The 27,366-nt window shown below is 44.4% G+C and overlaps 2 protein-coding genes across 7 annotated transcripts in view; one reads left to right on the forward strand and one right to left on the reverse strand.

The window, feature by feature from the left end:
- Window positions 1-4,923, reverse strand: part of PCNT (pericentrin) — a 102,132-nt gene extending 97,209 nt beyond the window's left edge. For all 6 annotated transcript variants that reach the window (XM_085312408.1, XM_085312407.1, XM_085312410.1 and 3 more), the window contains exon 1: window positions 4,747-4,923. In XM_085312408.1, the coding sequence (XP_085168534.1) occupies window positions 4,747-4,800 (54 nt within the window). In that variant the 5' untranslated portion in view covers window positions 4,801-4,923. The remainder of the gene's footprint in view (window positions 1-4,746) is intronic.
- A 9,257-nt stretch (window positions 4,924-14,180) lies between these two features.
- Window positions 14,181-27,074, forward strand: CUNH21orf58 (chromosome unknown C21orf58 homolog). Its single transcript, XM_085312401.1, has 8 exons — window positions 14,181-14,240; window positions 15,719-15,776; window positions 17,435-17,502; window positions 18,560-18,706; window positions 19,871-19,985; window positions 23,901-24,040; window positions 26,196-26,401; window positions 27,017-27,074. The coding sequence occupies exons 1-8, from the start codon at window positions 14,181-14,183 to the stop codon at window positions 27,072-27,074; spliced, it is 852 nt and encodes a 283-aa protein (XP_085168527.1).
- The last annotated feature ends 292 nt before the right edge of the window (window positions 27,075-27,366 follow it).

Here is a 27,366-nt window from a genome sequence, read left to right on the forward strand (position 1 = left end):
ACCTGCCATGACTAAACACCTATACAAGTAAGAATTTTTAAATGCATGACTCAAAAGAAAAAAAAAATCCTATTTTACCTTGTCAGTTCGTATGTTCTAATTATATAAGTTGTATGTGTGTATTTCATAGAATCATAGAATGGTAAGGTTGGAAGGGACCTCTGGAGATCACCTAGTCCAACCCTCAGCATAGCCCCATACGGGGATTGAACCGGCATTAGCAGCACCACTGTCTAACCAACTGAGCTAAATCTGCCCCCAATATATGTGTGCAAATATATGTATATATACATATATATGTGTGTGTATGTATGTACGTACATCATGCAAATACTACCAACTAATCTAAAATTCTAAGGAAYTACCTGGAGAAAGGAATTTGCTGGTCCACAAAAGGTTTCTGGAGTCAAACATACTGCAGATTTATGGGATCACTGGATGGTGAAAACTGCAGTTAGGGGCAGCAGCAAGTTTCCAAAGGTTTTAATCAACTACATGAATTCAAGTAGCATGCGAAAGTACTATCAAATACACAGACAGTGAGCCAACAAGCAGCAGCACACATGAACATCATGAAAGAATGCCAATTCTCCCCCATCACAGAGAGATTCCCTCATCCCTCTCAGTACAACACAAGGACATTTGGAGCACAAAGCATCCTAGGCCCTTATGATGGACCCAATTCTCAGTTTGCTTTCTGACAGCACGGACTAAAATAAAAGCTTCACTTTAGCCTTGAAGATGATGGGCAAGTACAGTACACTGCACAGAATATCCTCCCTTTCTGCAGCTACCACTGTATTTAAACTTCATTTCTACAGGACTGATCATTTTAAAATGGCAATTGCAAGACACTGCTAAACTGGTATGGCCAGCACCACATGAGCATCCTAAAACTGGAAGAACAAGCCTACCAAGTTTTGTCCCCCTTTCTGATGAACTGCCATGGTGACATCCTTCTTTCACAATACTCCCATAAGACCAGCCCCYGAGGGGCACTTGCCAGCAGACAGGAATGCTATAGCAAACACTGTGCTGTYCAGGTCTCCCCAGTCTACCTCAAACAACATCTGCTTCTTGATTTAACACTCTACATGTTTCAGAAATTACTACTAAAACAACATCCACAGAAAATGCAACAGAGTGGAACATCACATCAGCATGCAAAAAGAAACAAATGATTCCAACGAATTTTAGTCTCTCTCTTAGATACAGTGAACATAAGCAAGAAGTGCTCTCAAACAAACCAGGAACCAATTTCTAGAGTTTCTCAAACTGATGACAAGCAGGAAGCTTCTCTGGGAAAACATACACTCTTTTTGCAAGTTCCTACTATGTTAAATGCAGGAATAGCAAAATCTTCTGATACGTCAGGTATGGCACATACATGTCTGTAACTAGAGGCACAGCCAGTTAACATACTTTCTAGTTAACTTAAAAAATAACAGATGTATCTAAGCTAACAGGTCTAAATTGAAAGAACCATCTTCCATTACCCACAAATAAGGCTTTCTCTTCAAAGCACAARTCTGTATTATTAAAAAAAGAAAAAAAGCAGTAGCACTGAGCACTTGCTTTTCATTATGTTTCTCAGTTATTAACTTGGCTGTTATTACCGTTATACAGTGATAGCTTTAAATACTTTTTAATAACAAGTTTTTATTCCTATATGAAGAAGAATAACACAAATATTATTTTAAAGAGGAAAAGTCACATTATATCCCTTTCCCTAGCCATTATTTAGCAGATTGAAAATCTAAGGATGCCAAAGACAACAAAATTAAATGAAYATACAAATCACACCTCTAGATTCACGTAGTATCCGAATGCAGTGATCTAACCTAAATCTGATAATTACAACACTGGCCCTGTGACTAGCCATGCACTCCTGCCCCTTGCCATTGTGAGCACTCATACAGCAATGCAGTGAGATGCTTCAGGGAGCTGATCCAGCTGCAAAACGAACATTTTTGTGGCAGTCCAGATACGGACCTTATGTTGCAGTAGGCCTGCATCACAGGAAGATAATACTGTACTAGCTCACTGATGGCTCACTCTCAGAATAGTGTTTATATTTTGGTGGAGGACGTTGCAATAAAAAAAAAAAAAAAAAAAAAAAAAGAGAGAAGTGGTTGCTTCTACTGCTCTACTGTTAAGAGCCTTCAAAAAACAGAGGGCATCCAAAGGAAGTTTCTGAAGCAGTTTACAGTCCTGTAACGCAAATACTCAGCATGACTACATTCTTCTAGACCTTCTACCAAAGGTCTATTTATTTCAGTAGTGTGCCCAATATTAATCTATTCCAGAAGTTTGCTCTTCAACAGCAGGTATCTAAGGGTGTAAGAACAGGACAAGCACATAGCTGTATGTAGCAGAAACCGGATGAGCATGCTGAAGAATCTGCAGCTCACGTTTGGCTTCCAAAGCTAAACATAATATCTGTGTGTTTAATAAGCCCCAACAGATTTTTCTTCCATTAATTTGTCCAGCTGTTTTGTGAAAATCTTCTGGGACTCACAATCTGCTAGCTAAATAATGGATCTCAGTGACATTTTTATAAGTAGAGGAAGCACTATATCTACCTCTGCCTTCCTAAACTTTTTCTTCTCCTCTCTGAATATCAGGTATATGATACGATGTCACAGCAATATTGATAGGATGTTGTGGGAGCTAATGATTTTTTTTTTTTTTTTTTTGTAAAGTACAACACATTTTGCATTTGGGGGCAGGTTTAGCTCAGTTGGTTAGTGTGTGGTACTGCTAATGCCAAGGTCACGGGTTCCATCCCCGTATGGGCTACACTGAGGGTTGGACTAGATGATCTCCAGAGGTCGCTTCCAACCTTACCATTCTATGATTCTATATAGTTTAAAAAAAATCCAAGATGCAAGACTGACACTGTACACATAACTTGAAATGTAATGCAAGTCCTTACTTTTTCCAATGGCAAACAACAGCTGTACAACAGGTGGGAACTAATAACTTGTTCAAGGCAAGCGTATCATATTTTTCTAACCAACTATAAACAGATCCTGTTCTTAGAGTTTTACAAAGGAAATGTTCATAGAAATCCTGCCACAGCTAATCTAACTTCGCAACCTGAAGAACTCCTGCTCTTTCTCATTCCTAATCCAAAAAGTAACCACGCAATCCTTCTCCAAGAGGAGATGGTGTCCATATGTGTTAAGATGTGTTAAGGTAGAGAGGGTAAGCTATTGAGGAACTGCTGAGGGTACARCAGGGAACGTGGCAACTGTGACAGCATCTAGGTGGGACAGGCCAGGGATGGAGGAGCTGTACTGCTCACCATCAGACTGCTTCTGTGCAGCTCCAGCCACAACCCATGCTCCCACCAATAACGTTCCCCAGTTGTCTTCTACATAGGACTGGATGGATGCAGCTGAACACAGAAGACAGCTGAAAACATGCCTGTAGGAGAACAACCAGGACTAGGCCTAAAGAAGAAGGGGCTGGAGCACTGCCCTCCTAGCTACACCCCCTCATTCCAGTCCCACTGGGATGGGGAGTAGGAGGAACACTGCAGCTGTAGCCTGGGGAGCTTCTGCCTCATTGAGTGGACAATGACCACACTATCACACTGCAATAAATTCCTAGAGGGGAACCATGACACTAACAGCCCACAAAGTAACAGAAATGCTGAATGAAAACAAAAAACTGTCATTCCTGATCAGCTTTTTAAATAACATCATTGCCAAAACAAAGCAGAAATTTCTAAGAGGGTTAATGCATATTAAGCACTGCCCCTCTAACAGGCAATAACTGCCACCAGAATGTTATCTTTATGCACCAGTCATATCAAACACGCTTGGTATACAATCTCACTAAACTGTACATAAATGAAGGCATGTACCTGTCAAAAGCACGTGATATGTTCACTAGAATCATGACTGGAAACAAACCAAATAAACTCAGCTCCCCATTAWTCTACCCATGGGTGCAAGGGCAAGTGCATCAGTCACTAAAGTGGTAAAATATGCATCTTCTATTATTGGGGATTCTTATCTGGACATACAGTATATCCAGAAACAATAACTGCATGGAAACCTGGGTAAAAATGGGAACTTCACTAGAAAGAAAAAAAAAAAAAAGTGGAAGATAAGTGTAGTATCTTAAATTGCTCCTTGTTCTCTGAAGATAACACTTATGTACCTTTGTAAGAGTGAGAAAAGCATTACAGATAACCAGCAGTTAGGAAGTCTTGTTACTGTCTGACAGAAATAAATACTGCTTATATATTTTCTTAGCTCTCGACACATTTCCAAATTGGCATCAACGCTGAAAATACAGTTTGGTAGCACTGCTGTCTAAACAAATAGTACAACTACACTGTGGGGCTGGGAGGGGGAGGGCGTTCTCTAACGCAATTAGGCGAAAAATCATTATGTTTGGGGGAAAAAACAAGTTTCTAAGGAAGAACAAGCCGGCATCCCTTAGCAGGAGGGAGACAGCTGCACGGGCAATGCACGAACGGGTATGGGGAACAGCACTATGTTCCCAGAGCCAGCAGGCCAGGCAGCGCAGAGCCCTGCCCGGGCGGGACGGCGCTGGCAGCATCTGACGGCGACAAGTACCGTGCCCGGTGCGAGCCGCTCCCCGGTGCCCGCCGCAGGCCAGGCCCGGCCCGGCCCGGCCCGGCCCGCGGGGCACGGCAGGGCGCGGGGCAGCGGCGGCGCCAGGCCAGGGCGGGCGCCCCCTCCTCCTCCCCCTCAGCGGTCCCGCCGGCACCTTGGCTCTGCCAGCCTCCAGCTTCTTCCTGCGCGCCTCCTCGTCGTCCTCCATGGCGCAGGCGGGCTGGCGGGGGCCCCGGGGCCGGCGGGCGGACGGGCCCAACCTCACCCCGCGCTGCCCCAACTGTCACACCGAAGGGGGCACACAAGTTTCGGTCATGGCCGCCCCAGAGCCGCCGGCCCGCCCCCCTCGGCTCAGCTGGCCAACCGCGAAGGGATAGAGGCCGGAGCTGGCCAATGAAAGGCACGGGCTGGCCCACCCCCCCCGGGGCAGGCAGGAAACTCTCCGGGGATTGGTAAGAATCAGCGGAGCCTTGAGGCGCGCAAACCAATGGTGAGAGCAACCGTTACTCTAGCCCCGCCCATTCCCGCTAACTGACTCCTGGGATGGACAGAGCAGGCTRCAGCGCGCGCCTCCTGCCGCCTCTTTCCCCGGCTGCCGGCAGAGCCCGCCCCCCTTCAGGAGCGGTCAATGGGAAGCTCCGCCCACCGAGGGCTGGGCTACGCTGAATGGCCGTTTCAAATGCGCCTCCGGGCCTGGTCCCCGCCCAGCGGCGGCAGACAGCCAATGAGAAGAGAGTTGCCTCTGCCCCGCGAAAACCGAGCCGGCCATAGACAAGCGGCGGTGCTTGGTGCTCCGCGGCGCCCCGCGCGCGAGCCCTGGGAGGGAGCGGTTAAACCGTCAGCGTCGCCCGTTAGGCGGYGGGTGGGGGAGGAGGAGCGGGAGGGGCTTGGCAGCTGCCCAGACAGGCTGCCGGCGGCGGCCCGGGGGCGCTCCCGAAACACCCCCAGCTGCACAGGAGAAGCCGTGGTGAACGCACTGCTGTGCTCAGAGGAGGTGCAGCCACCCCGTCTGCCGGCTGCGTCAGGGGTTTCAATGCTTAACACGGCTTCTCTCCACTCACACACAGGCCCTTCCTTGCTGGGTCTCCTGTGCTCCCCAGTGGCACAGGTGTAAGAGGTCAGGAGGAGGTGGCCCATCTTTTTCATTCTTGACTTCCCCAATAGCTTGTGCTTGGAAACTGTTGAATATTTTTTTGTTTTCTTTTGCTTCATTGATTTGCTCTGTAGCCACATCTAATGCTTTGAAGTGAGGCAGGTTCTCCAAGACAAACTTCTTGTTGACACTTTTCCCCAAGCTTTCAATTGCTGTGTTTTCTGTTAGTCAGATATTAGCTAACATTTATTGGAAACCTCCCTGTTACCACACTGAAGATGGAGCATCTTGTTGACATGCATAGTTTTTTTAGTCCAAATGATTATAAACTGTCTTGAACGTGTAACATTGTCCTTTACCAGCACAACATTGCCTGTATTTTGTATCAGCTTTACAGCATCCCTCTGCTTGTGTATTCATTTCACCAAGTGAATCACAGAGGGAGTTTGTCAGCAAACTGTGAAATTCTTTCAGAAAAATCAAGACATAACAAGAACACAGACAACAGACTGGAGCAGTACATGCTCAAGACTCCAAAGAGAAGGTTCAGGATGCTATGGACAAGGCAATAGGTTGGTAAGGTGTTCACACTTGAGAAAGCGTGTCTGTGCCCTGAATTGAGATACAGGTTAACTTTTAAACCACTGTGGAGGCCCTAGGGCAACAGGACGTGTTTGCTTTTCTGGTCTCTCAAGACCAATTTGGCTCTTTCAAGAAAGAGTGGAAGTTTTAATGACCAAAGCATGCAAGGATAAGCAAACTCCTAGGACTACTGGTCACCACTTTGCTTTGCCAGCCCATTGCTGTTTTGGTTGGTTTGTTTTTCCTGGGAGTACAGCTAGGTCCTGTGACCTTGTAAGCAATATTCTTAGTTCATCCCATCAACAATAAGAAAAAAGCAGCATTCTGAAAAGTCATCATTAGAAAGATATAGTGCCAAATTTTGTAGTTGGCACCATCTGAGAAGAAAAAGGAAAATAAGCTTAAAACAAAATATTTCTTCAAATAATAAAAAAAAAATTGTCATGGATTTTGGTTTAAAATATTACTTCTTTGCTTCCTCTAGAGAACCTCAGGAGGTTCCTCTCTGCCCAGCTGTTGGAGGTCTCCAGCCTGTCCAGGTCTCTCTGAATGGCAGCACAGCCCTCAGCTGTATCAGCCACTCCTCCCAGCTTGGTATCATCAGCAAACTTGCTGAGGAGGCACTCTGTCCCCTCATCCAAGTCATTGATGAAGAAGTTGAACAGGATGGGACCCAGTACTGAGCCCTGGGGAATGCCACTAGCCACAGGCCTCCAACTAGACTCCGCGCCACTGATGAYGACCCTCTGAGCTCTGCCTTTCAACCAGTTCTCAATCCACCTCGCTGTCCACTCCTCTAACCCACACTTCCTGAGCTTATCTAGGAGGATGTTCTGGGAGACRGTGTCAAAGGCCTTGCTGAAGTGAAGGGACGCAACGTCCACTGCTCTCCCCTCATCCACCCAGCCAGTCATTCCATCATAGAAGGCTACCAGATTGGTTAAGCAAGATTTCCCCTTGGTGAATCCATGCTGGCTACTCCTGGTCACCTTCTTTTCCTTCATATGTCTGGAGATGACATMCAGAAGGAGCTGTTCCATCACCTTTCCAGGGATGCAGGTGAGGCTGACCGGCCTATAGTTGCCTGGGTCCTCCTTCTTGCCCCTTTTCAAGACTGGAGTGACACTGGCTTTCTTCCAGTCCTCAGGYACCTCTCCAGTTCTCCATGACTTTTCAAGGATGATGGAGAGCGGCCTGGCAACAACATCCGCCAGCTCCCTTGGTACCCATGGGTGCATCCCATCCAGGTCCATGGATATGTGAATGTCAAGCTTGCCCAGAAGATCTCTAATCCTATCCTCCTCAACCAAAGGAAAGTCTTCCTTTCYCCAGACATTCTCCCTTACATCCAGGCTCCGGGATTCTTGAGGGCTGCCCTTAGCAGTGAAGACTGAAGCAAAGGCGGCATTCAGTAATTCTGCCTTCTCTGTATCCCTTGTCACCAGGACCCCTGCCCCATTCAGTAGTGGGCCCACATTTTCCCCAGTCCTCCTCTTGCTACTGATGTATTTGAAGAAGCCCTTCCTGGTGTCCTTAACATCCCTTGCCAGGCTCAATTCCAGCTGGGCCTTAGCCTTCCTCGCCGCATCTCTACGTACTCTGACTGCATTCCTATAATTCTCCCAAGTAGCCTGTCCCCTCTTCCACAGTCTGTGCACTTTCTTCTTCTGTCTGAACTTGGCCAAGAGCTCCTTGCTCATCCATGTACATCTMCTGCCCCCTTTGCTGCACTTCTTTCTCCTTGGGATGCACCCYTCTTGAGCTTGGAGGAAGTGATGCTTGAATAATAGCCAGCTCTCCTGGACCCTCCTTCCTTCTAGGGCCTTAAGCCATGGGATTCCTCTAAGTAGGTGTCTGAAGAGCCCAAAGTCCACTCTCCTGAAGTCCATGGTTGCAATCCTGCTTGTTGCCTTACCTCTTTCCKGCTGGATCCTGAAATCCACCATCTCATGGTCACTGCAGCCAAGGCTGTGCCTAACCTTCACATTTCCAACCAGTCCCTCTCTGCAGGTAAGGACAAGATCCAGCAGGACACCCTTCCTCATAGGCTCCTCCACCATTTGTGACAAGAAGTTATCATCAATGCACTGCAGGAGCCTCCTGGACTGTTTGTGCCTTGCTGTGTAGTCCCTCCAGCTGATGTCAGGGTGGTTGAAGTCCCCCAGGAGAAACAGGGCCTGTGATCATGAGGCTACTTCCAGCTGTTTATAGAAGGCCTCATTGACTTTCTCTTCCTGGACAGGTGGYCTGTAGTAGACACCCACAACAGCGTCCCCTGTGTTAGCCTGCCCTTTGATCTTCTCCCATAAGCTCTCAACTGCTTCCTCTTCCACCCTAAGGCAGAGCTCGAAGCATTCCAGTTGCTCTCTCGCATAAAGAGCAACTCCACCACCTCGCCTTCCTGGCCTGTCTTTGCTGAAAAGCACAGAGCCATCCACAACAGCATTGCAGTCATGCGAGCTATCCCATCGTGTCTCTGTGACTGCAATGAGATCATGGCCCTGCAACTGCATGCAGATCTCCAGCTCCTCCTGTTTGTTCCCCATGCTGCGTGCACTGGTGTACAGGCATTTCAAAGAGGTAGTCATGCCTGCAGGTTTCCCAGGAAGGGTGTAGGGGCTATCCCATAGCCATGTCCCAAACGCACATCCCCAGCTGCATGCACCCGCTGGAGGCCCCCCAACCCGAGTTGTGTTTTATTGACTACCCTTTCTCTATGATACCCTGCCTCCTCCTTCCTACCTAGTTTAAAGCCCTCTTTACCAGGCTGGCCAACCTGTTGGCAAAGACACATGTGCCCCGTTTGGTGCATCTCTCCCCACCAGTTGCTGATCTTCAAACCATGGTCATAGAATCCAAAAYCCTGTTGTCAACACCAGCGGTGTAGCCAGTTGTTGATTTGGAAAATTTGTCTACTCCTCCTCCCATCCCTCCTCCTAATCAGCAGGACCGATGAGAAGACCACCTGGGCTCCCAGACCCTTGACCACCATGCCCTAGGCCTTGATGTCTTCTTTGATTGTTTCCAGTTTGCTCTCTGTATCATTAGCTCCCACATGAAAGAGCAGCAGAGGGTAGTATTCCGAGGAGCGGACAAGCCCTGGTAGCCTTTCAGACACCTCTCATATCCTGGCCCCTGGCAGGCAGCAAAGCTCTCTAGAGGAGGGGTCAGGTCGACAGATAGGCGCCTCTGTTCCCCTACAGCATGGAATCACCCACTACAACCACTCGTTGCCTCTTCCGAGTTGGTCATGCAAGGCACAGGGTCAGGCAGCCCAGCTGCTTCCCTTGAGGTCAGGTCCGGGTCCTCCCCATCCTGGAATGCACTAAACCTGTTCTTCAACTGTAACTCCAAATCTACAGGAGGATTAGGGGCCTTTCTTCTTTTTGTTCGAGAAGCAACTAGTTTCCCGCCTTCTTCAGTACAGTGCTGTGCTGTACTATTTCACTCTGCACAGAGCCTTCCAGCAACTCCCCTGCTGCAGGGGACTGGGACTGCGGGAGCAGTGTGGTCTCTAAGAATGCCGTGTCCATCTCCTGCTCACTTGCTCACGTGCTTTGCATTCTGCTGGCTTCATCCCACAAAATTTTGACTTGAGGACACGAATCATCAGCAACAGCACACCTCTTGCAGGAGGGTGGACCATCATTCCAGGCCTTCTGGAGAGGCTCCAAGCACCCCCTGCAGCCCAAGACCTGTAGGGCAGCATCTGCTCTAAGAGGCTCTGTCTGGGTTGAAGCAATTGGCTACTATCCTTGTACAYAATCTTTGTCTAGTCAGCATGTTTTACCACCATGTCAGCTGTGTCTGCCAAGGCCAATCCTTCCTGACACGATCATAGAAGCAGTAGGTCATTTACATCTAGACTAAATTAGCAGTAGCACTSATAATGCTGCACCAAGATAAGCCCAGAAATGAATGAAACCAGACTGAGAATTCTGGGTACTGATACAGCACACATGCAAATAAATGTGCAGCATTTGCTTAGAATAATGGCTTGTCAATGTAGTTAAAGAATAGTTTAGTTCAAACTGGGATCACATTTTCAGAAAGGGGTAAATGTGGGTAAAAACCTCCACTACACATTGGTATATGATAATGGCATGAAATAACTCTAGTTGAAAAGATTATATTCATACATTTAGCTGCTAATACAGATAGGACATTCTTTACAGCATTTGCAACAAGCCAGCAGCCTCCTGGCCTGCAGAAAATTATCTCTAACAGGCAAGCTGGGACAGCATTAGCTTTTCTAAGCAATATATGTGTCAAGGTAGCATAATTTCCATGGCTTTCAGTTCTCTGTTGCCAGCAAGTACAGTTGTCCCCATGGCACAGAAGAATCAGATTAAGTAAAATGTCTCCAAGATATCTACTTACCTTTCACCTTGGACTCCACAGTGCAGCACAGTTTTTTTTTTTTTTTTTTTTTTTTTTTTTTTTTTTTTTTTTTACTACATTACAACTGGCAGAAGCAGACATTAATTGATTGCAAGGAAGTTATACCTGCTAACTGGTGAATTGATCCACTTCCCCCTGACACATCTTTATTCTAACTTATGACTGGAATATAGTGTTTCTTTCTTTCATTCTTTTAATACATGAAAATACTCCGAGTCTGAAATGATGACTCCTTTCTGTGGAAGTGGAACATGAGAGTTTATCTGTTCCAGATGAACTGTTTCCAGGCTTGTGATTTTTTTCCCCTCGAGTGTGCTTTGGAAATTATAGCAATTAAAATGAGGGACATGAAGTCTCAAAAATCAATAAAAGAAATCATAGAAATTTAGTACTATCATTAACCTCAGTCATCTAATCCATTCTTATATCTGAGGAGTCAAATATGTCTACAATATTCTTCACAGCTATTTTTTCTGAATTATTTTTTAAACATTTTCTATGAAGATTTTCTTAGATAGCTGTTCTATCATTTATCTTTCTGTAATTAAGAAATAATTGAGAAATTTCTTGTTTTCATCAGGTTTCTTCCCTGCTATAAATTGAGCCAAATGTTTCTTGCCCAGTCTTTTTAGATAGAAAAAAATTTGACCCTTCTGTTCTTTAAAAAGAGGATACAGTCAAGAGCACATGGTTCCCTTTCATCATTTACTTGCTAGCTGAAGTAAAGCCAGTTCTTTTGAGTCTTCCTCACAGCTTATATTTTGTAAGTGTACTACTTCCATCTTCTGAACTTACATTCCCTCTTAAATTGCCATGTCTAAAATTAGGCACAGTATTCAAGCTGTGACTTCAGCACTGCTAAATAGAGCAGAATAATTGTCTCCTGTGAGGTGCACACAACACTCTTGTTAATGCATTACAAAATTAAATTTGTCCTTTATCTTTTGCATCATCATGTTGATTTATGATCACTAGTTTGTGATTCACTGTAACTATAGATCACTTTCTGCAAAATCCTATCATGTCTCGCTGTCTTTGGTAAGAATATACAGGCCACATTTCTGTGAAGTCATTAGCAGGTTCTAAGATGTCCCTGGAGTAGTGATCTGTCTGATCAGGACATCCACCAGCTTCGGAAAAGAGAGATCCACTAGCAGCTTTGCAGCAGATCTTTTTTTAATGTAGTACAGGATTTTCTCTGGATTATCCGTAACAGCAAAATTTTCTCCTGCTTTTCTCTATGGACAACTCAGTTGCTTAACACTCTTGCTGTATTTTAATGACAAACCTATACTTGGTTTTCTGTCAAACCTTTTTGTAAGTGTAGCAATTGCTATTGCTATACTATTGCAATAAAGGCTCTAAACATTTAGCTTTTAAACTAGTTAATGTTAAAACATCAAGTCAACAATCATCAGCAATCAAAAAGGTCAATACAGCATTAGGAATGATTAATAGCAGGCTTGTTGCTGTTGTGATTCTCTGGAAATACCAATGCAATTTGCTTTGCTCTGTCACTACCCAGAATACTGCATGCAGTTCTGGCCATCCCATCACAAAAGAATTTATGAACTAGAAAGGTACAGAGAGCAACTAGAATAAACATGAGCTTATACAAAAGCCGTAATAGGTGAGATCAAAGATCCAGCTAATGCAGTACTTTAAGAGTGACCAACAGCAGAGGCCAAGAGAAGGCTATAAGAACAGTCCATATGTGCATTTGTACTGTACTCTCCCAACCTCCACTAAGTTATTGGTAAAGTAGTAAGGGAAATCTGCTGTATAAGAACAGTTAAATAGATGATTTAGCTTAGAAAAGATAAATCTGAAAGGGGTTATGATACAGGAATACAAATCATAAATGGCATGGAAAAAGTACATGAAGAATGGATGTATACTATTTTGTATAACAAGTTAGGATGCTCCCAATGAACTTTTCAGGCATCTGTTTTTAAAACAGTTTAAATTAGTGCTTTTGTCTAACACAGAAGTAAACTATATGATGAAGTTTACTTGCGTAAGTGGGCCTATGCTTAAGTAAAGTTTAAATTAATTAGGAAACTCCCTTTTGAAGGTTGTTATCAATGCCAGTAGGATAAAAATAGAAATTAGAGATTATAGGGGAAAGTCTATTTGGTTTGTAAAGTAYAAAAATATACGGAGTTGTTCCTCAAGAAAAGTATAAGCCATAGATTGCTGAAAGATGAGAAGGTTTTCTGTGCTGCCTTTTTTCCCCTTAGCATTCACAGATAAGCTCTGCCAAAGCAAGCTGGGCCCCAGATCTGACAGTGCAGCTATTTTTGGGATCCCCATGTCTCAGCTTCTTTAATCTCTCTGGTCACTACCAGCCTGTGTATTTTTAAGGCCAGATTTACATACACATGCTGTGCAGGTCACAGCTGGAGGAAATGAGCTATACTATTCCCATATTGCATGTACAATTATCTATCAGCTACTCCAGCTGCCAGCTGTGCCTTTGCCATGGGCTTCAAGTAAGGAAGAGACTGTAACTTTGCTCTTTTAGGAGCAGAGCTAAGGTTAAAATATGATACTGAGAATCAGCATCTGTTCCCTGACTTTTATCATGCCTTGGTGTTGAGTTTAGGGATGTCACCAATAAATGTTGCTTCGCTTTTTATGCTGGCATGGCCTTGCTGGGATGGAGAAGGCACCCTGCAGGCTGCTCAAGAGATGGTAAGCAAAAGGGTGTTACAACAATCATCTTTGTTCTTTTACTCATCCTGCGATGAATTCCAGCTATTCTCCTTAATTAAAAACCTTTTAAAATTTCCTACCTTCCTTTCAATAATGATGATGAACACAAATATGAAAGGCCTTATCAAAAGCGTATGGGCCCCATACATTAAGATGTATGGTGCTATCCAGTATCACTAAGATCATAGTCTGACCCATGTTACAGAGCCATGGGAGGTTTTGGGTACACCTTGGTGCCCCTACGTCTTTTTTCCCCTTTCTTCCCCTCTACCCTTTCTCGTCCCCTAATGTGCTGGGCATTTGCTTTACATAGGTTATATAAGCTCCTACACTTGGAGATGAAGTTGTTTGTATTGTGGACTGGCACTACAAACTTAGCAACCAGGTTACAGGTGCTAAGCTCAGAGCTACTTAGAAGAGCATATTATCAACAGAGGGCCAGCCTTAGCAATACTTCCAGGGAGAGGCTAGCAACCATTATGAACAGAGATTCATGCTGAGCTAAGCTTCTGTGACCATTGCAACCTGCAGCACAAAAATGCAGTGAGAGAAATGGCAAAAAAAAAAAAGCTGTGCCGGCAATACCGTGTTTAGACCTTTTTTTTTTTTAACCATGGAGTGAAACTGAAGCTTTTATTTTCTTTCCTTATTTCTTCACAATCTTGTATTTTCTCTAATAGAATATTGCTTCTATAAAGATCTTCGAGGAGGAAAAAGAGACCACTGAAAACCTGTCTGCTTTTGCTTAGCTGCTTAATCCACTTTTAGCCTGCCTGCAGTTCTGGGAAGTTAATACAATGACAGATCCTTCAATGGTGGATCACATGACCCAACTGAAACTCAAGCTCCTAGAAAAGGTAAGGTAGTAACTCTTCAGTGATCTGCTTCGCTCTGCTTTTTGCTAATAATGTTTAAGTATTAAAACTGTAATTTAAGTAATTGTATTTCTACTAAGATACAAGATGATCTACATCCAGCTGAGAACCTTTCCTGTGAGCAGAGGCAGACCAACATGCATTAGTGCTATAATCATTGTCACTTAAAAAAAAAGCCGTTTCAGCCTAGAGTAGATTAAAAATACAGACAAAGAGACTTCGATATCATGGGAGATGTCACCAGTTAATTAAAAAATCAGTCTGAGTTGTCACAGGTAAAGGTTAAGAGTGAGAGATGATGAAGGGAGGGCCTCAGGTCGTTTTAAGCCATTCTCATTTCTTCATTATTATCTACTTTTACAGACACTATACTGCCTAGTGAAACTAGCTAGGGTCTTACTGAAAGCACATGAAGTGCAGTGCAGGATATTAGTAGCTTTTTGTTGTAACTCTATACAAATGCACTCAGGATTCTCTGCCTGGCCCCATTTTTCCATCCTCAACATATCTAATATTCACTGGCGTGCACCTTCTGTATCAGTGTCTTCCAGGAACTGTTTGACAGATTGTCCAGAAGAAAAAAACAKTTTTTTTGGAGATATGGATGCTGGAATCCACATCTAACCTCTCTGTGGTAAAATGTTTGTTTTGCCTTAGAGGCAGCAGCCATTTGAGGGGAAAAGCTTTTTGCTACCTTAGAACTATGCAGAGCCTAGGAGCAAAGAAGGAGCCTGTGCATGAAAGAAAGATCTCCACTCTAATTTCTGAGTGTCAGTGAGCAGCAGGGGCTAGCTGGTACCTTAGGGACAGGGAGCTGAGCACAATAACTTAGCCAGCAGGGCATGGTCCTACAGTACGTGAATGAGGCAAGCAGAACAGACCCAGAGATGGTAGTCAGGTTCAGCCAAGTATCCATATCTTCAGATAAACTCWTGGTGGTGAGGCAAGTTCAAGGTCAAGCCAGGAAGTCAATCTGCAGGTCACAGTCAAGTGCAATGATTGCTAGGCAAGTCCATAGTCAAGGTGGGAAGCCAGTCCATGTGTCAGGACCTGAGTCAACAGAATTCATAGCTAGGCATAACAATAGCTGAGCTGGAAAACACTAATCCTCTTAAATAGCTCAGATGGGGCGTGAAGGTCCAGGCCTGAGCTTAAATGGGCTTCTAGACCATRGGCAGGAGTACTGAGTAGAGGCTCCAGAGGAGGCTGGTCAGGACTATTCAGGTGTACTACTGCACTCCTAACATAGGCTATTCTTATACTGTGACTAGATTTCTAATGAGATATTTCATACTTCTAGGAAAACTACTTAGAGCCCTTACTAGCTGTGATTTAGGACTTAAGAAGCATTCCTTGTCTCCATCTCTGCTTTGTTTCCTCCATCTCTGAAATGCAAGGTTGGAACTATTTGTGAACGTTGCCTGATTCATAATCATTTCTCATGGTGGTTTTACCTACAGAGACTAGAAAATGAATGTGAGAACCTAGAGAGGATGGATTCACCTCTACCAACAGCAAGTAAGTGAGAAGAATTCATTTTTGATTACAGACATGATATAGAAAGCACTTAGTGATGTTCTCAGGCACAAGTTGCTCAGTGGAAGACACACAGAAGATGCGGTCTCTTCCTTAAAAGCTGGATGAGACCTTTGCCCCTGCATGCACTGTGATGAGGCATTTGATTAGTCAGAATTTGCCCTGTCTTTTGCTTTTGTGTCAGAGATTTTATCTAGATAACAGGAAGGAGACTCTGAACTTGAGTCAGTGCTACCTGAGCTCAGCCTGAGTGTCTAAATCTGCAGGCAGCCCTGGGGGATAGATATTGCRTAGGCAAGTGCCAGCAAAGACTTGCACAGAAATGTTATCATTTATACTGGTCTCAGTCCTAATGAAGCTGGTGAGTCTCAAGGGTCTTGATGCAAGGGTTTGCTATGCTGTGCAGCTATCTGGATTATACCTTTTGAATTTCTACAGTTCTTCTCTGTTGTTCATGTGTATTTGAAGCCAACAAAGGCAAATGATCAACTAGCCAAGTACAATGGCATAACAAAGAATGCCCTCCTGCACAGGCGTCCTTTGGAGTCTCGCAGTTGTGGATGATGGTTAAATTTGAGCAAATTACTGGTTAGTAGTTCAGCTGTGTTCATTCCTATAACTGTGAATAAGCCCCTCTGTCCAGCTGTATGTTTGGTACAGCTGATGCTGTATGTTCTTGAAAAGGAGCTGTTTTGATGGCTCTGTGTTTTAGAGGAAACTAAGCAGGATGAATAACCTATTATTAGTACTGCTTTGCACCTTTGAGTCTGAACAGTGCAGCCTTGTACAGATCAGAATGAGGTTTACAGTTAATATATATATGTGTGTGTGTGTGCATGTATATATATATATATATATATATATATATATGATTCAAATAGTTTATGAACTAGATCATTGCACTGAAAGTTAATCTTCCAAAGTGTATTGATAATTGCTGGGAAATCAATGTCTGCTTTACAAGGAACATTAAAATGCTTAAAATTACGAGGAAACTAAGGCACTGCACATATGATACACTTTCATGTGAGTATTGTTGAGTGGAACATGCTATTAGTTAGTGAAATATCGTAACAGTCTTTGAAAGAATTTGATAAAGACAGAGGTTATTCTAATCTCCCTTATGTATCAACTTTTAGTTGGCTCACTAGCTTTTATAGAGAAACATTTAAACTTTGGGAATTTCATAAACATGCCAGGATTCCTATGGATAAGAAACTAATGATAGAAGATCAGTAATATTTCTAAACTGTACTCTGGGCTCAAGTTCATTGAGCCAACGTACAAATTGGAAACTTCCAATGCTCTGGCCAGAAATCAAATCATTTTAATGACTTTCCTTTTCAAAATACTAAGTCATGCTTTTCAGAGCAAATACGAGGCATTATAGGCTTTATAGGGCAATCTTCAAAGAAGATAGATTGCCTTTGTAGAGTTGCTGAACAGCTATTTCTGCATGTGGCCTAAAGTCATCACCCATTTATGGATTTAACAAGAAAAACAGCCTAAAGCTTCTTCTGGAAGAAATCAAGATATTTTATAATACCATGTTTTCCAGAATTATTCTCATAATGTAGGTGTTATAATAGCTTTATATTTGATCTTTTAACAAGATAATGGACCTCCTTTTCCTTTTTCAGGGAACAGATATGAGGATATGCTTCAAAATGCCCTAAAACGAAGGCAAGATCTCCTGCAGGAGCTTAGGGTAAGAGCCTTCTGTGTTGTCAGGTGACTATATGGAGAGTGCAGTTTAATGTGATGAATGTAATATTAGGCTTTTAAGGTAACAATTAATTTTATCCTTCAACAAGCAACAAAGAGTAGAGGAAAATTTCCTTCTGTTTGGAAGGCAAAATGAAGTGCAGCAAATGAGCAGATTTTAGGAGGTTTTTAGCCTGTCATGCCTGCAAACCTCATCTTGAGAAACAAGTAGTGATGAGAAACAAGTCCCTCTCTCCCATGCAAATCTGCATAGTTCTTGGAGATAGTTTTCTAAAATAAGGAGAAAGACTTCTCTGCTGTGGCTAGGGAACTGCTGTGTGGCTACTGCTGCTGCCCTGAGACCAGTGTGCCTATCTGGGGACCTAGAGAGTGGAAATCCAGCAGAAGAGGCCACATTAATACTGAAGAAGAAAATTTCACAAAGTCTGCATATCCACAGTCCGTGTGGATTCAGTTCTTTTCTGTTCTTTAATTCTTTGGCTGAATGCTATTCATTCTCTGCTCTACTGGACTATATAGCCTGGGCTTGGCTGATCAGGGGGAGGGGCTGAAGAGCAGTATGTTTTTCCTCACTACAGTTAACAAGACTTGCACTAATCTCAATTTGTTTGTGTGTTAATTCCATCTATCCTGAACTGCTGTATCATAAGCTCTTGGAGTAGTGCCAAAACACAAAGTTTGTGGGATGCTCAACCATTAATGAAACATTTTCCCAGTCTTTTAGTGGGTTCCTTTTCACTTTTTTTGTCCCTTTGGCTTACACTGAAAATTGTGTCCTAGAGGCATGTGAGGAGGGGAAAGAAACCACTTTCTTTGTACTTGTTATAGCTCTGGCTGAGTGCTTCCCTACATGCAGAAGTCACTTGTGTTCTGCCTGCTAGATACAACAGTGATGGGAGTTTCTGTAGCAATGTTTTGGTGAGAGGCTGCGCTCCCCCGTAGGGTTACATGGGCTAATTCCAGTTAGTCCAATGAGTGTAATTACATTGTCATCTTTTCTATTATGAGATTTTTCTTTAAGAGGATACTTGATCTTGCAGGAGCATCACCTTTTGGAAGAACTGTCACAGCCGCCTGTGCCAGCTGGAGGATACTCTAAGAACTACAGAGCTGATCCTCAGCACCTGATCTACCAGCTGCCTTTTCCAGCTCCKCGAGTGGAGCCACCAAGGATCATCCAGCAGACGGTAGGGATCCTCCATCCTTATTACTAGGAAACACTTACTAGCACTGTGGCTGTCAGGTACAACTATAGCAAGCAGAGGAATCTGGGATCCATATGGAAGCACTCATCTCACCAAAGTGAAGATATGCCTCTTGCTGTTGCATGGGACTCTTACTTGTCTAGATGAAATCTAAGGGAAATTCTCTTCCGCTTTAGAAATAAGGCACAAAATTAACAGAATGGTTGACTACTGGAACAAGTTACCAAGAGGAGTGGAAGCATTGTCTACCTCTTAAGGTTATCGTGGCTAGGAATGATTTTGGGGAGAATAGGCTTTAGTCAGATGCAAGCTATCAGGCTCCAGGCAGGGAAGTGACCGGAATTCTCTGGTTGGATTTATGCAGTAAGTTAGAGTAGAGGATTTACTGATTAGAGATGGCATAACAGCAAATTTGTCATAGGGATATGGCAGGGATGTTAAGAGCCTCCCAAGACAATTCAGCCAGCTTGAAGCCAGTTTGGAGAGAGTCCACTGGAAACCGGCTGCAAACTGGCTCTTGCAAAAGCATACCCTCTACTGGCCTCTATCCTGACAGTAATATTTCTGATGCTACTCCTGTGGCATCAAAGGATGGGCTCAAGCCCTACATCCTGCTTCTTGCTTTCTTCCCTCCTATGAAAAGCAGCAGTTAGGAGCCAGCTATTGCCAGCACAATTCATCCATTTTCAAGTCCATTCTCTGCTGAGGTATAGCACTGACAGAGAAAGAGCTGTTTACAGCCTGCTTCTAGCAGCTGCCAGAATCTTCCCTTCTTCCATGTGATTACCCTGCTGCATATCTGTTCTGCATATTGCCCTGCCTAATGCAGATACTCAAATTAGCTCTAAGCAAGGGAGGACTCTGGTAGGTGTTTTGTCTCAGAACAGGCATATGCAAAACTCCTGTGTTTAAAAAATTTTGCATGCTCACTGCCTAAAACAGGAGAGCAAAGCTGAGCATGGTACCTTCAAGCTATGTTTTGGACACCCAGCTTGTCTGTCTTCATACATAGCTTGGAGTCAGCTACTGTCAATGTGAAACAGGTGCCAGAGATGATGGAGAGCTCAAGATGCTGAGTAACCCAAAGATGAGGGATCTGCTGACCGAGAACAACCCTGACTTTCTCCACTTCCCTTTCTTTTTCAGATACCTCCACAGCCTGCTACTATCATCCAACAGTTACCTCAGCAGCCCCCACTGATAACACAGATCCCCCCTGCTCAGCCTTTTGCAGCCCCTCACTCTGGAAGCATTAAAGAAGGTAATGTTTTCTCAGTCTAGCAGCCAGTTTCCATTGCTGGCATCCTAAGAAGCCATGAAAGATGTCACTGTAAGGGAAAGGATGCATGAGATAATATCCGAGTTACTTAGTGATATTTTCTTTACAGTCAGACTGCTGTTGGAGCTATAGGAATTGCACCTCATAGAACTATATACCATTTCTCAGAGGCCTTCAGACAAACACTTTTTGCTAAAATTAAAGAAAAGGGAGTATATAATGGTAGTCAATAAAACACAACTCAGGTTGGGGGGCCTCCAGCGGGTGCATGCAGCTGGGGATGTGCGTTTGGGACATGGCTATGGGATAGCCCCTACACCCTTCCTGGGAAACCTGCAGGCATGACTACCTCTTTGAAATGCCTGTACACCAGTGCACGCAGCATGGGGAACAAACAGGAGGAGCTGGAGATCTGCATGCAGTTGCAGGGCCATGATCTCATTGCAGTCACAGAGACACGATGGGATAGCTCGCATGACTGCAATGCTGTTGTGGATGGCTCTGTGCTTTTCAGCAAAGACAGGCCAGGAAGGCGAGGTGGTGGAGTTGCTCTTTATGCGAGAGAGCAACTGGAATGCTTCGAGCTCTGCCTTAGGGTGGAAGAGGAAGCAGTTGAGAGCTTATGGGAGAAGATCAAAGGGCAGGCTAACACAGGGGACGATGTTGTGGGTGTCTACTACAGGCCACCTGTCCAGGAAGAGAAAGTCAATGAGGCCTTCTATAAACAGCTGGAAGTAGCCTCATGATCACAGGCCCTGTTTCTCCTGGGGGACTTCAACCACCCTGACATCAGCTGGAGGGACTACACAGCAAGGCACAAACAGTCCAGGAGGCTCCTGCAGTGCATTGATGATAACTTCTTGTCACAAATGGTGGAGGAGCCTATGAGGAAGGGTGTCCTGCTGGATCTTGTCCTTACCTGCAGAGAGGGACTGGTTGGAAATGTGAAGGTTAGGCACAGCCTTGGCTGCAGTGACCATGAGATGGTGGATTTCAGGATCCAGCMGGAAAGAGGTAAGGCAACAAGCAGGATTGCAACCATGGACTTCAGGAGAGTGGACTTTGGGCTCTTCAGACACCTACTTAGAGGAATCCCATGGCTTAAGGCCCTAGAAGGAAGGAGGGTCCAGGAGAGCTGGCTATTATTCAAGCATCACTTCCTCCAAGCTCAAGARGGGTGCATCCCAAGGAGAAAGAAGTGCAGCAAAGGGGGCAGKAGATGTACATGGATGAGCAAGGAGCTCTTGGCCAAGTTCAGACAGAAGAAGAAAGTGCACAGACTGTGGAAGAGGGGACAGGCTACTTGGGAGAATTATAGGAATGCAGTCAGAGTACGTAGAGATGCGGCGAGGAAGGCTAAGGCCCAGCTGGAATTGAGCCTGGCAAGGGATGTTAAGGACACCAGGAAGGGCTTCTTCAAATACATCAGTAGCAAGAGGAGGACTGGGGAAAATGTGGGCCCACTACTGAATGGGGCAGGGGTCCTGGTGACAAGGGATACAGAGAAGGCAGAATTACTGAATGCCGCCTTTGCTTCAGTCTTCACTGCTAAGGGCAGCCCTCAAGAATCCCGGAGCCTGGATGTAAGGGAGAATGTCTGGAGAAAGGAAGACTTTCCTTTGGTTGAGGAGGATAGGATTAGAGATCTTCTGGGCAAGCTTGACATTCACATATCCATGGACCTGGATGGGATGCACCCATGGGTACCAAGGGAGCTGGCGGATGTTGTTGCCAGGCCGCTCTCCATCATCCTTGAAAAGTCATGGAGAACTGGAGAGGTRCCTGAGGACTGGAAGAAAGCCAGTGTCACTCCAGTCTTGAAAAGGGGCAAGAAGGAGGACCCAGGCAACTATAGGCCGGTCAGCCTCACCTGCATCCCTGGAAAGGTGATGGAACAGCTCCTTCTGKATGTCATCTCCAGACATATGAAGGAAAAGAAGGTGACCAGGAGTAGCCAGCATGGATTCACCAAGGGGAAATCTTGCTTAACCAATCTGGTAGCCTTCTATGATGGAATGACTGGCTGGGTGGATGAGGGGAGAGCAGTGGACGTTGCGTCCCTTCACTTCAGCAAGGCCTTTGACACYGTCTCCCAGAACATCCTCCTAGATAAGCTCAGGAAGTGTGGGTTAGAGGAGTGGACAGCGAGGTGGATTGAGAACTGGTTGAAAGGCAGAGCTCAGAGGGTCRTCATCAGTGGCGCGGAGTCTAGTTGGAGGCCTGTGGCTAGTGGCATYCCCCAGGGCTCAGTACTGGGTCCCATCCTGTTCAACTTCTTCATCAATGACTTGGATGAGGGGACAGAGTGCCTCCTCAGCAAGTTTGCTGATGATACCAAGCTGTAGGGCCACAAAKATGATCAGAGGGCTGGAGCATCTGCCCTATGAGGAACGGCTGCGAGAGCTGGGCCTCTTTAGCCTGGGGAAGAGAAGACTGAAAGAAGAATGTTATCAATGTGTATAAGTCCCTGAAGGGAGAATGTCAAGGGGAGAGAGACAAACTCTTTTCAATATTGCCATGTGACAGGACAAGAGGCAATGGGCAGAAATTGAACCACAGGAAGTTCCACCTGAACGTGAGGGGGAATTTCTTCACTGTGAGAGTGACGGAGCCCTGGAACCGGTTGCCCGGAGAGGTTGTGGAGTCTCCTTCTCTGGAGATCTTCAAAACYCGCCTGGCTACAACTCTGCCTAACATGGTCTAGGTGACCCTGCTGAGCAGGGGGGTTGGACTAGATATCTCCAGAGGTCCCTTCCAACCTTACCGATTCTATGATTCTATTTACTCAGAAAAGCAAGGTTAAGGTATAGAGGTAGCTTGGGGAACTAAAACAGCTCAATTCAAAAGGCTGAGTAACATTAATAAGAATATTTGCAGGTAAAACTTATGGAAACAGATCCAAAATTAACAGGCTTCTAAAAATCACTTTTGTTTTATTTTAATCTGCTGTCCAGTGTCCTTTGAAAGATATAGGCTTTTATTACTTATATGAATGCTCTGTGTTTGGAAACAAGACAAAAAGTGCTGTTCCAAATGTAGTATCATGCCAATAGAAAACAGTTTGGTGTTTTTAAGCATAGGTGTATGTTACTGTGAAATAAAACATGAACTAAAAACTGGAATGACTTCCCTGGTTCCGCCTTCAGCCATAGGTTTCTACACGCTACATAAATCTCCAGTCACTAAATTGCAGTACTCTCATGATTTCATCGCTTGAGTTGCTGGGTTTATTTGAGATGGAGTTTATTTTTATAAACAGACTAGTCCCAGTTGGTGCAAATCTCTTCTGACTTCGATACATTTAAACTAATCTCAATATGACCAGTTAATGAAAAGGGAGATTTACTTTGATTGTTTTCATCTCATGGTTAAATTAGTTACACTGCATAGGTCCTTCATGATCAGGGCCCAGATATGGAGCGTGGTTCTGTTCTTAAGTACACATGGAGTGACTTTCAAGGTGACACTGCAGTATCATGTATAGTTGAGAAAACCTCTTATGTGGGAAGCAATGTTCTTGAGCTGATGGAGAATGCCATAAGGACTCAGTCCCTCCTGGGCTGAGCTCCACTGGACAACCTTTCTCTACCCTGTCAGTAAGTGTAGACAAGGATGTGGGTTTGCAGTGAAACTAACAGACAGAAGATGCTCAACAACAGCTTCACTGTAGAAGGGAGGAGAAAAAGGAGAGCTGGCATATGTGATCTGATTCATAGACAACCATTCTGTGCTGTCTGTCTAAATAACACTAATATTCTTCTGAGAGTTCCTTTCAGCAGCTTTCTCTCTCTGACAGAGAGCAGTCTGCATGCTGGAGGGCAGTTCCTGTTGAGGTGCCTTTGCTGCTTGTCTGTTGCTGGTAAAGCTCTTATTTTCTTTGGAATGACCTCTCCCCAGATATGGTAGAGATGATGTTAATGCAGAATGCTCAGATGCACCAGATCATCATGCAGAACATGATGCTGAAAGCTCTGCCACCAATGGCATTTGCACAGCCTGTTGGACCCAGCTCTCTCTTGCTTCAGCATGCTCAGCAGGTAAAGACACTGGAGTTGAAGTGCATCCTTGCTCAAACAAAGCAGTAGCTAATCTCCTTGGGAATGTGTGGGGACTGCATAATGCCATCCTTAGTAGTACCTGTGGCACATACTCTCTCCCAGCCAGAAAGGGTCAGTTCTGTGCCCAGTACCATGGCATTGCCTGGCTCTGGTCTCCTACAAGTGTTGCATGCAGTTCTGTTTAGCACTTTATGGAGACCTGGCAGAAGAATGCCTTAAGCATAAGCACAATTTGCATTTAGTCCATCTCTGGAAAATTTTCTGTCCCATATAGTTGAACCACTAACAGACTATATGTGGAAGAGATCTATTCTGGGCATCTGCTGTTGCATCTGGAGTCTTAGGATTTGAAAACCTGCTGATTTTCACTGAAACAACATGTATGGTGTCTCCAGGCACTACCACAACACCAGTGATTCACCTCTAGTCAGGATGTAGCAGCAGGGGTTGGCTTTTGCAGGTGCAGCTCCACTTGCTACAAACAGCAGGGCAATATTTGTGTTACAATTCCCGTCATTTGTAAAATTTGACCTGGCAATCTAAAATGGGCTAGAGCTGAAATATGGATGTTGTGATCGTACTTGGAGCCCCACTGCACTAGTTATTGTCTCACTGAAAATCAGTGGATACTGTGTGCCAAAAGGACAGATTTTAAAGATATTTAGGTGTGTAGGCACCTATACGCATTTTTACAAAACACATTAGTGTCTAGTGCCCAATAAAAAATAGATAATTTTGAACATCTCCTTAAGGTGCCAGATTCCTAAGCTATTTATAAGAATCTGATATGGATCTTTAGCTTTCTTAAATGCTTTGGAAAAATGTGTTTCTATTCTCTGCTCTTAAGAGTTTATCTAAGAAGCAAGGACAATTAATCTTTGGGGAGAAGGGGATCTATCTTGTGTTGCAAAGACCTCCCTTATACTTTTTCACCCCCTCCATATTCTAATTCACCTCAACTTTCCTTTGTGCTGTAAGAAAGATTCTATTTTCTTTTTCTTGGATATTAAGACTGTGAGGTATTAAGAAAGTAACTCCTTCTGCAGTAGTTGACCAGTTCACTAACACCTTTCCTGCAGGCTATTTGCAAAAGTAACACTGGCTTAAAAAAACCCAAAGCCCTATATTTTAACTATTGGTGGAAATACAATACTCTTCCATACCCCATCATTTAGCCCAGAGGGAGCTGACATCTTTTGCACCTGTTGAGACCGAATGTCTACTTCAGACAGAAAGCATTTGATAACAGCTGCTGGTTCTCAGGTTTCAGGGCACTGAAATCTCAGAAGCTAGCATCAGCCACAGCCAGCAGGCCACCTGTGACATAGACAGGGTAATTTATTTCCTCATTTGTTGTGGAGATGGCAGGAGGTGCTGGCACTACTACATGTCAGAGCTGTGCCAAGTGTTACCTTGGACAAAGGAGGCAGGTACTCTTTGAGTTACAGAAACACATTTTATTCGTCTAGAAAAAGCAGCCATAACATGCTTCTTGAAAGGGGAAGCCACCCTGCTCTAGTATCCTATTTTCCCAGGAGAAGGCTCTCTATGTCCACTGTTCCCTCAGACCATTCTTTCTTTCCTTTTTTTCCTTTCATTTTTTCCCTTAAACTTTTCTACCTCTTATTTTCTTCCATAAATATTCTTTCTCTGAGTAGTGAAATAGTAGAGTCTTATGTGTTGTTTCACCTAACCCTAATTGTCTCTCTCTATGGGGAAGATTTCTGAAGGAAAAGGTGATTCTGGATGAGCAAGTGGACTAATATCAGGCTTTTGATGAAGCAGTCCCCTTCTAAGGGAAAACAGCAGAGGAAGAGAGTGCGTCTCTTAGTCACTACCTCTATCTYCAGGGTCATTTTGCTCCCATAGGTTTTCTTTGTGTAGAGCAGTGAGATAAACTATTTTGAGTGGGGCCTGAGTGTTTCTGAATATCTATATGAAATCTGGAATCACCAGGCATTTGCTGAACCTGTTATATTTGAGCCCATGAAACTCATCTCTGGTCACAAGATGAAGAACTCTCTTTACTAAGAGAAGGCCATGTGGAAACTCAGCTGCTCAGCCAGAGTTACTGGCACTCTCTTGTTGTGGCAGTACAAATTTAACAAATTGCCATTTGTCTCTCTCCAACAAGGATTCTGCTCCTGTGGTTGTGAAAGCAGAAAGGCCCCGGCCGTCCACAGTGCACCACCATCACCATTATTCTCCCCTAGGGGTGTTACCCCCTGTTAGCTATTCTGTGTGGTCCCCAGCAGTACAGTCTGGTCTGGTGGGACAGAATGGAGGATTGCCTACCATGGTGCATCATTTGCCTGGAAGCACACTCCCTGTGGTGCATACGTAAGTAAACGGGCTGGCACAGCATGACCCGTTTTAACCCTTCGTTCTGCGGATATGAGGCAACAGGGAAGAACAGAAGATCTCACACCTTAAGATTACTTTGGTTTTCCACTAAGGCCAGCCCAGAATATTGTTTATAACATAAAAATAGGATTAGGAGACTTAGACAATGATCTGATAAACTAAATCTTATGAAATAACTTTGCTAAGTAATTATTTCTCACTTACTATGGAATAAAGATGAGACTCAGACAAGGCCTACAGATACTACCAGGTAAAAAATAAATCYAACTCCAATGCCCAGCCTGCAGGTGGTGTAGCCATAGCTCAACAGTGCTGTGCAGCTCCAGTCTGCAATGGCTGTTCCACTAGGTTTTGAGTATCCATGAGAATCCAGCAGAGACCTGCTGAATGAGGGCTAACTGTGATCTACATTCAGGCTAACATTTCCATCCTTAAATACTTAAAATACTGTGRAGGCACTTGCTAATCAAAAGTTTCAAAAAAGACTATCACTAAGAAAATCTCTATAGAAAGAGGCAATAATGTGTAAATAAAGCTGAGCCTTTGGGACAAGCTTGTGCTTGCAACTGGGGTGTTCTTTTTCAAGTGCAGAAATGGACGGACTTCTCCCCAGGCTGCCCCCAGGTCTGTAGAGTCCTCAAGCCCTTAGAGGTAAGCAGCCAGCTTACAGTGCTCACTTGCCTGTGTCTTCCCTGCTATCTCAGAGCTTGTCTTGAACTGTAGATCACTCCCAGGGACTAGCTTTAGAATGAGTGTGTGATCAGTCCATCTGCTCACCGTAAGCCTATCATAAGCCAGCCTGGTCCTGTGAATACCAGTGGTGGGAGGGGACCTTAGCAAGGATCTAAACAAAGAGAGCAATGGTCTTGGCATATGTATCAGGAAGAGATAGCAAAAAAGGAGGCACAAAAGCAGCAGTGCTATAAAGAGCTTATGTGCTG

This window comes from Rhea americana, unplaced genomic scaffold (genome assembly GCF_003343005.1).
Source record: "Rhea americana isolate MKP2758 unplaced genomic scaffold, rheAme1 scaffold_362, whole genome shotgun sequence".
NCBI lineage: Eukaryota > Metazoa > Chordata > Aves > Rheiformes > Rheidae > Rhea > Rhea americana.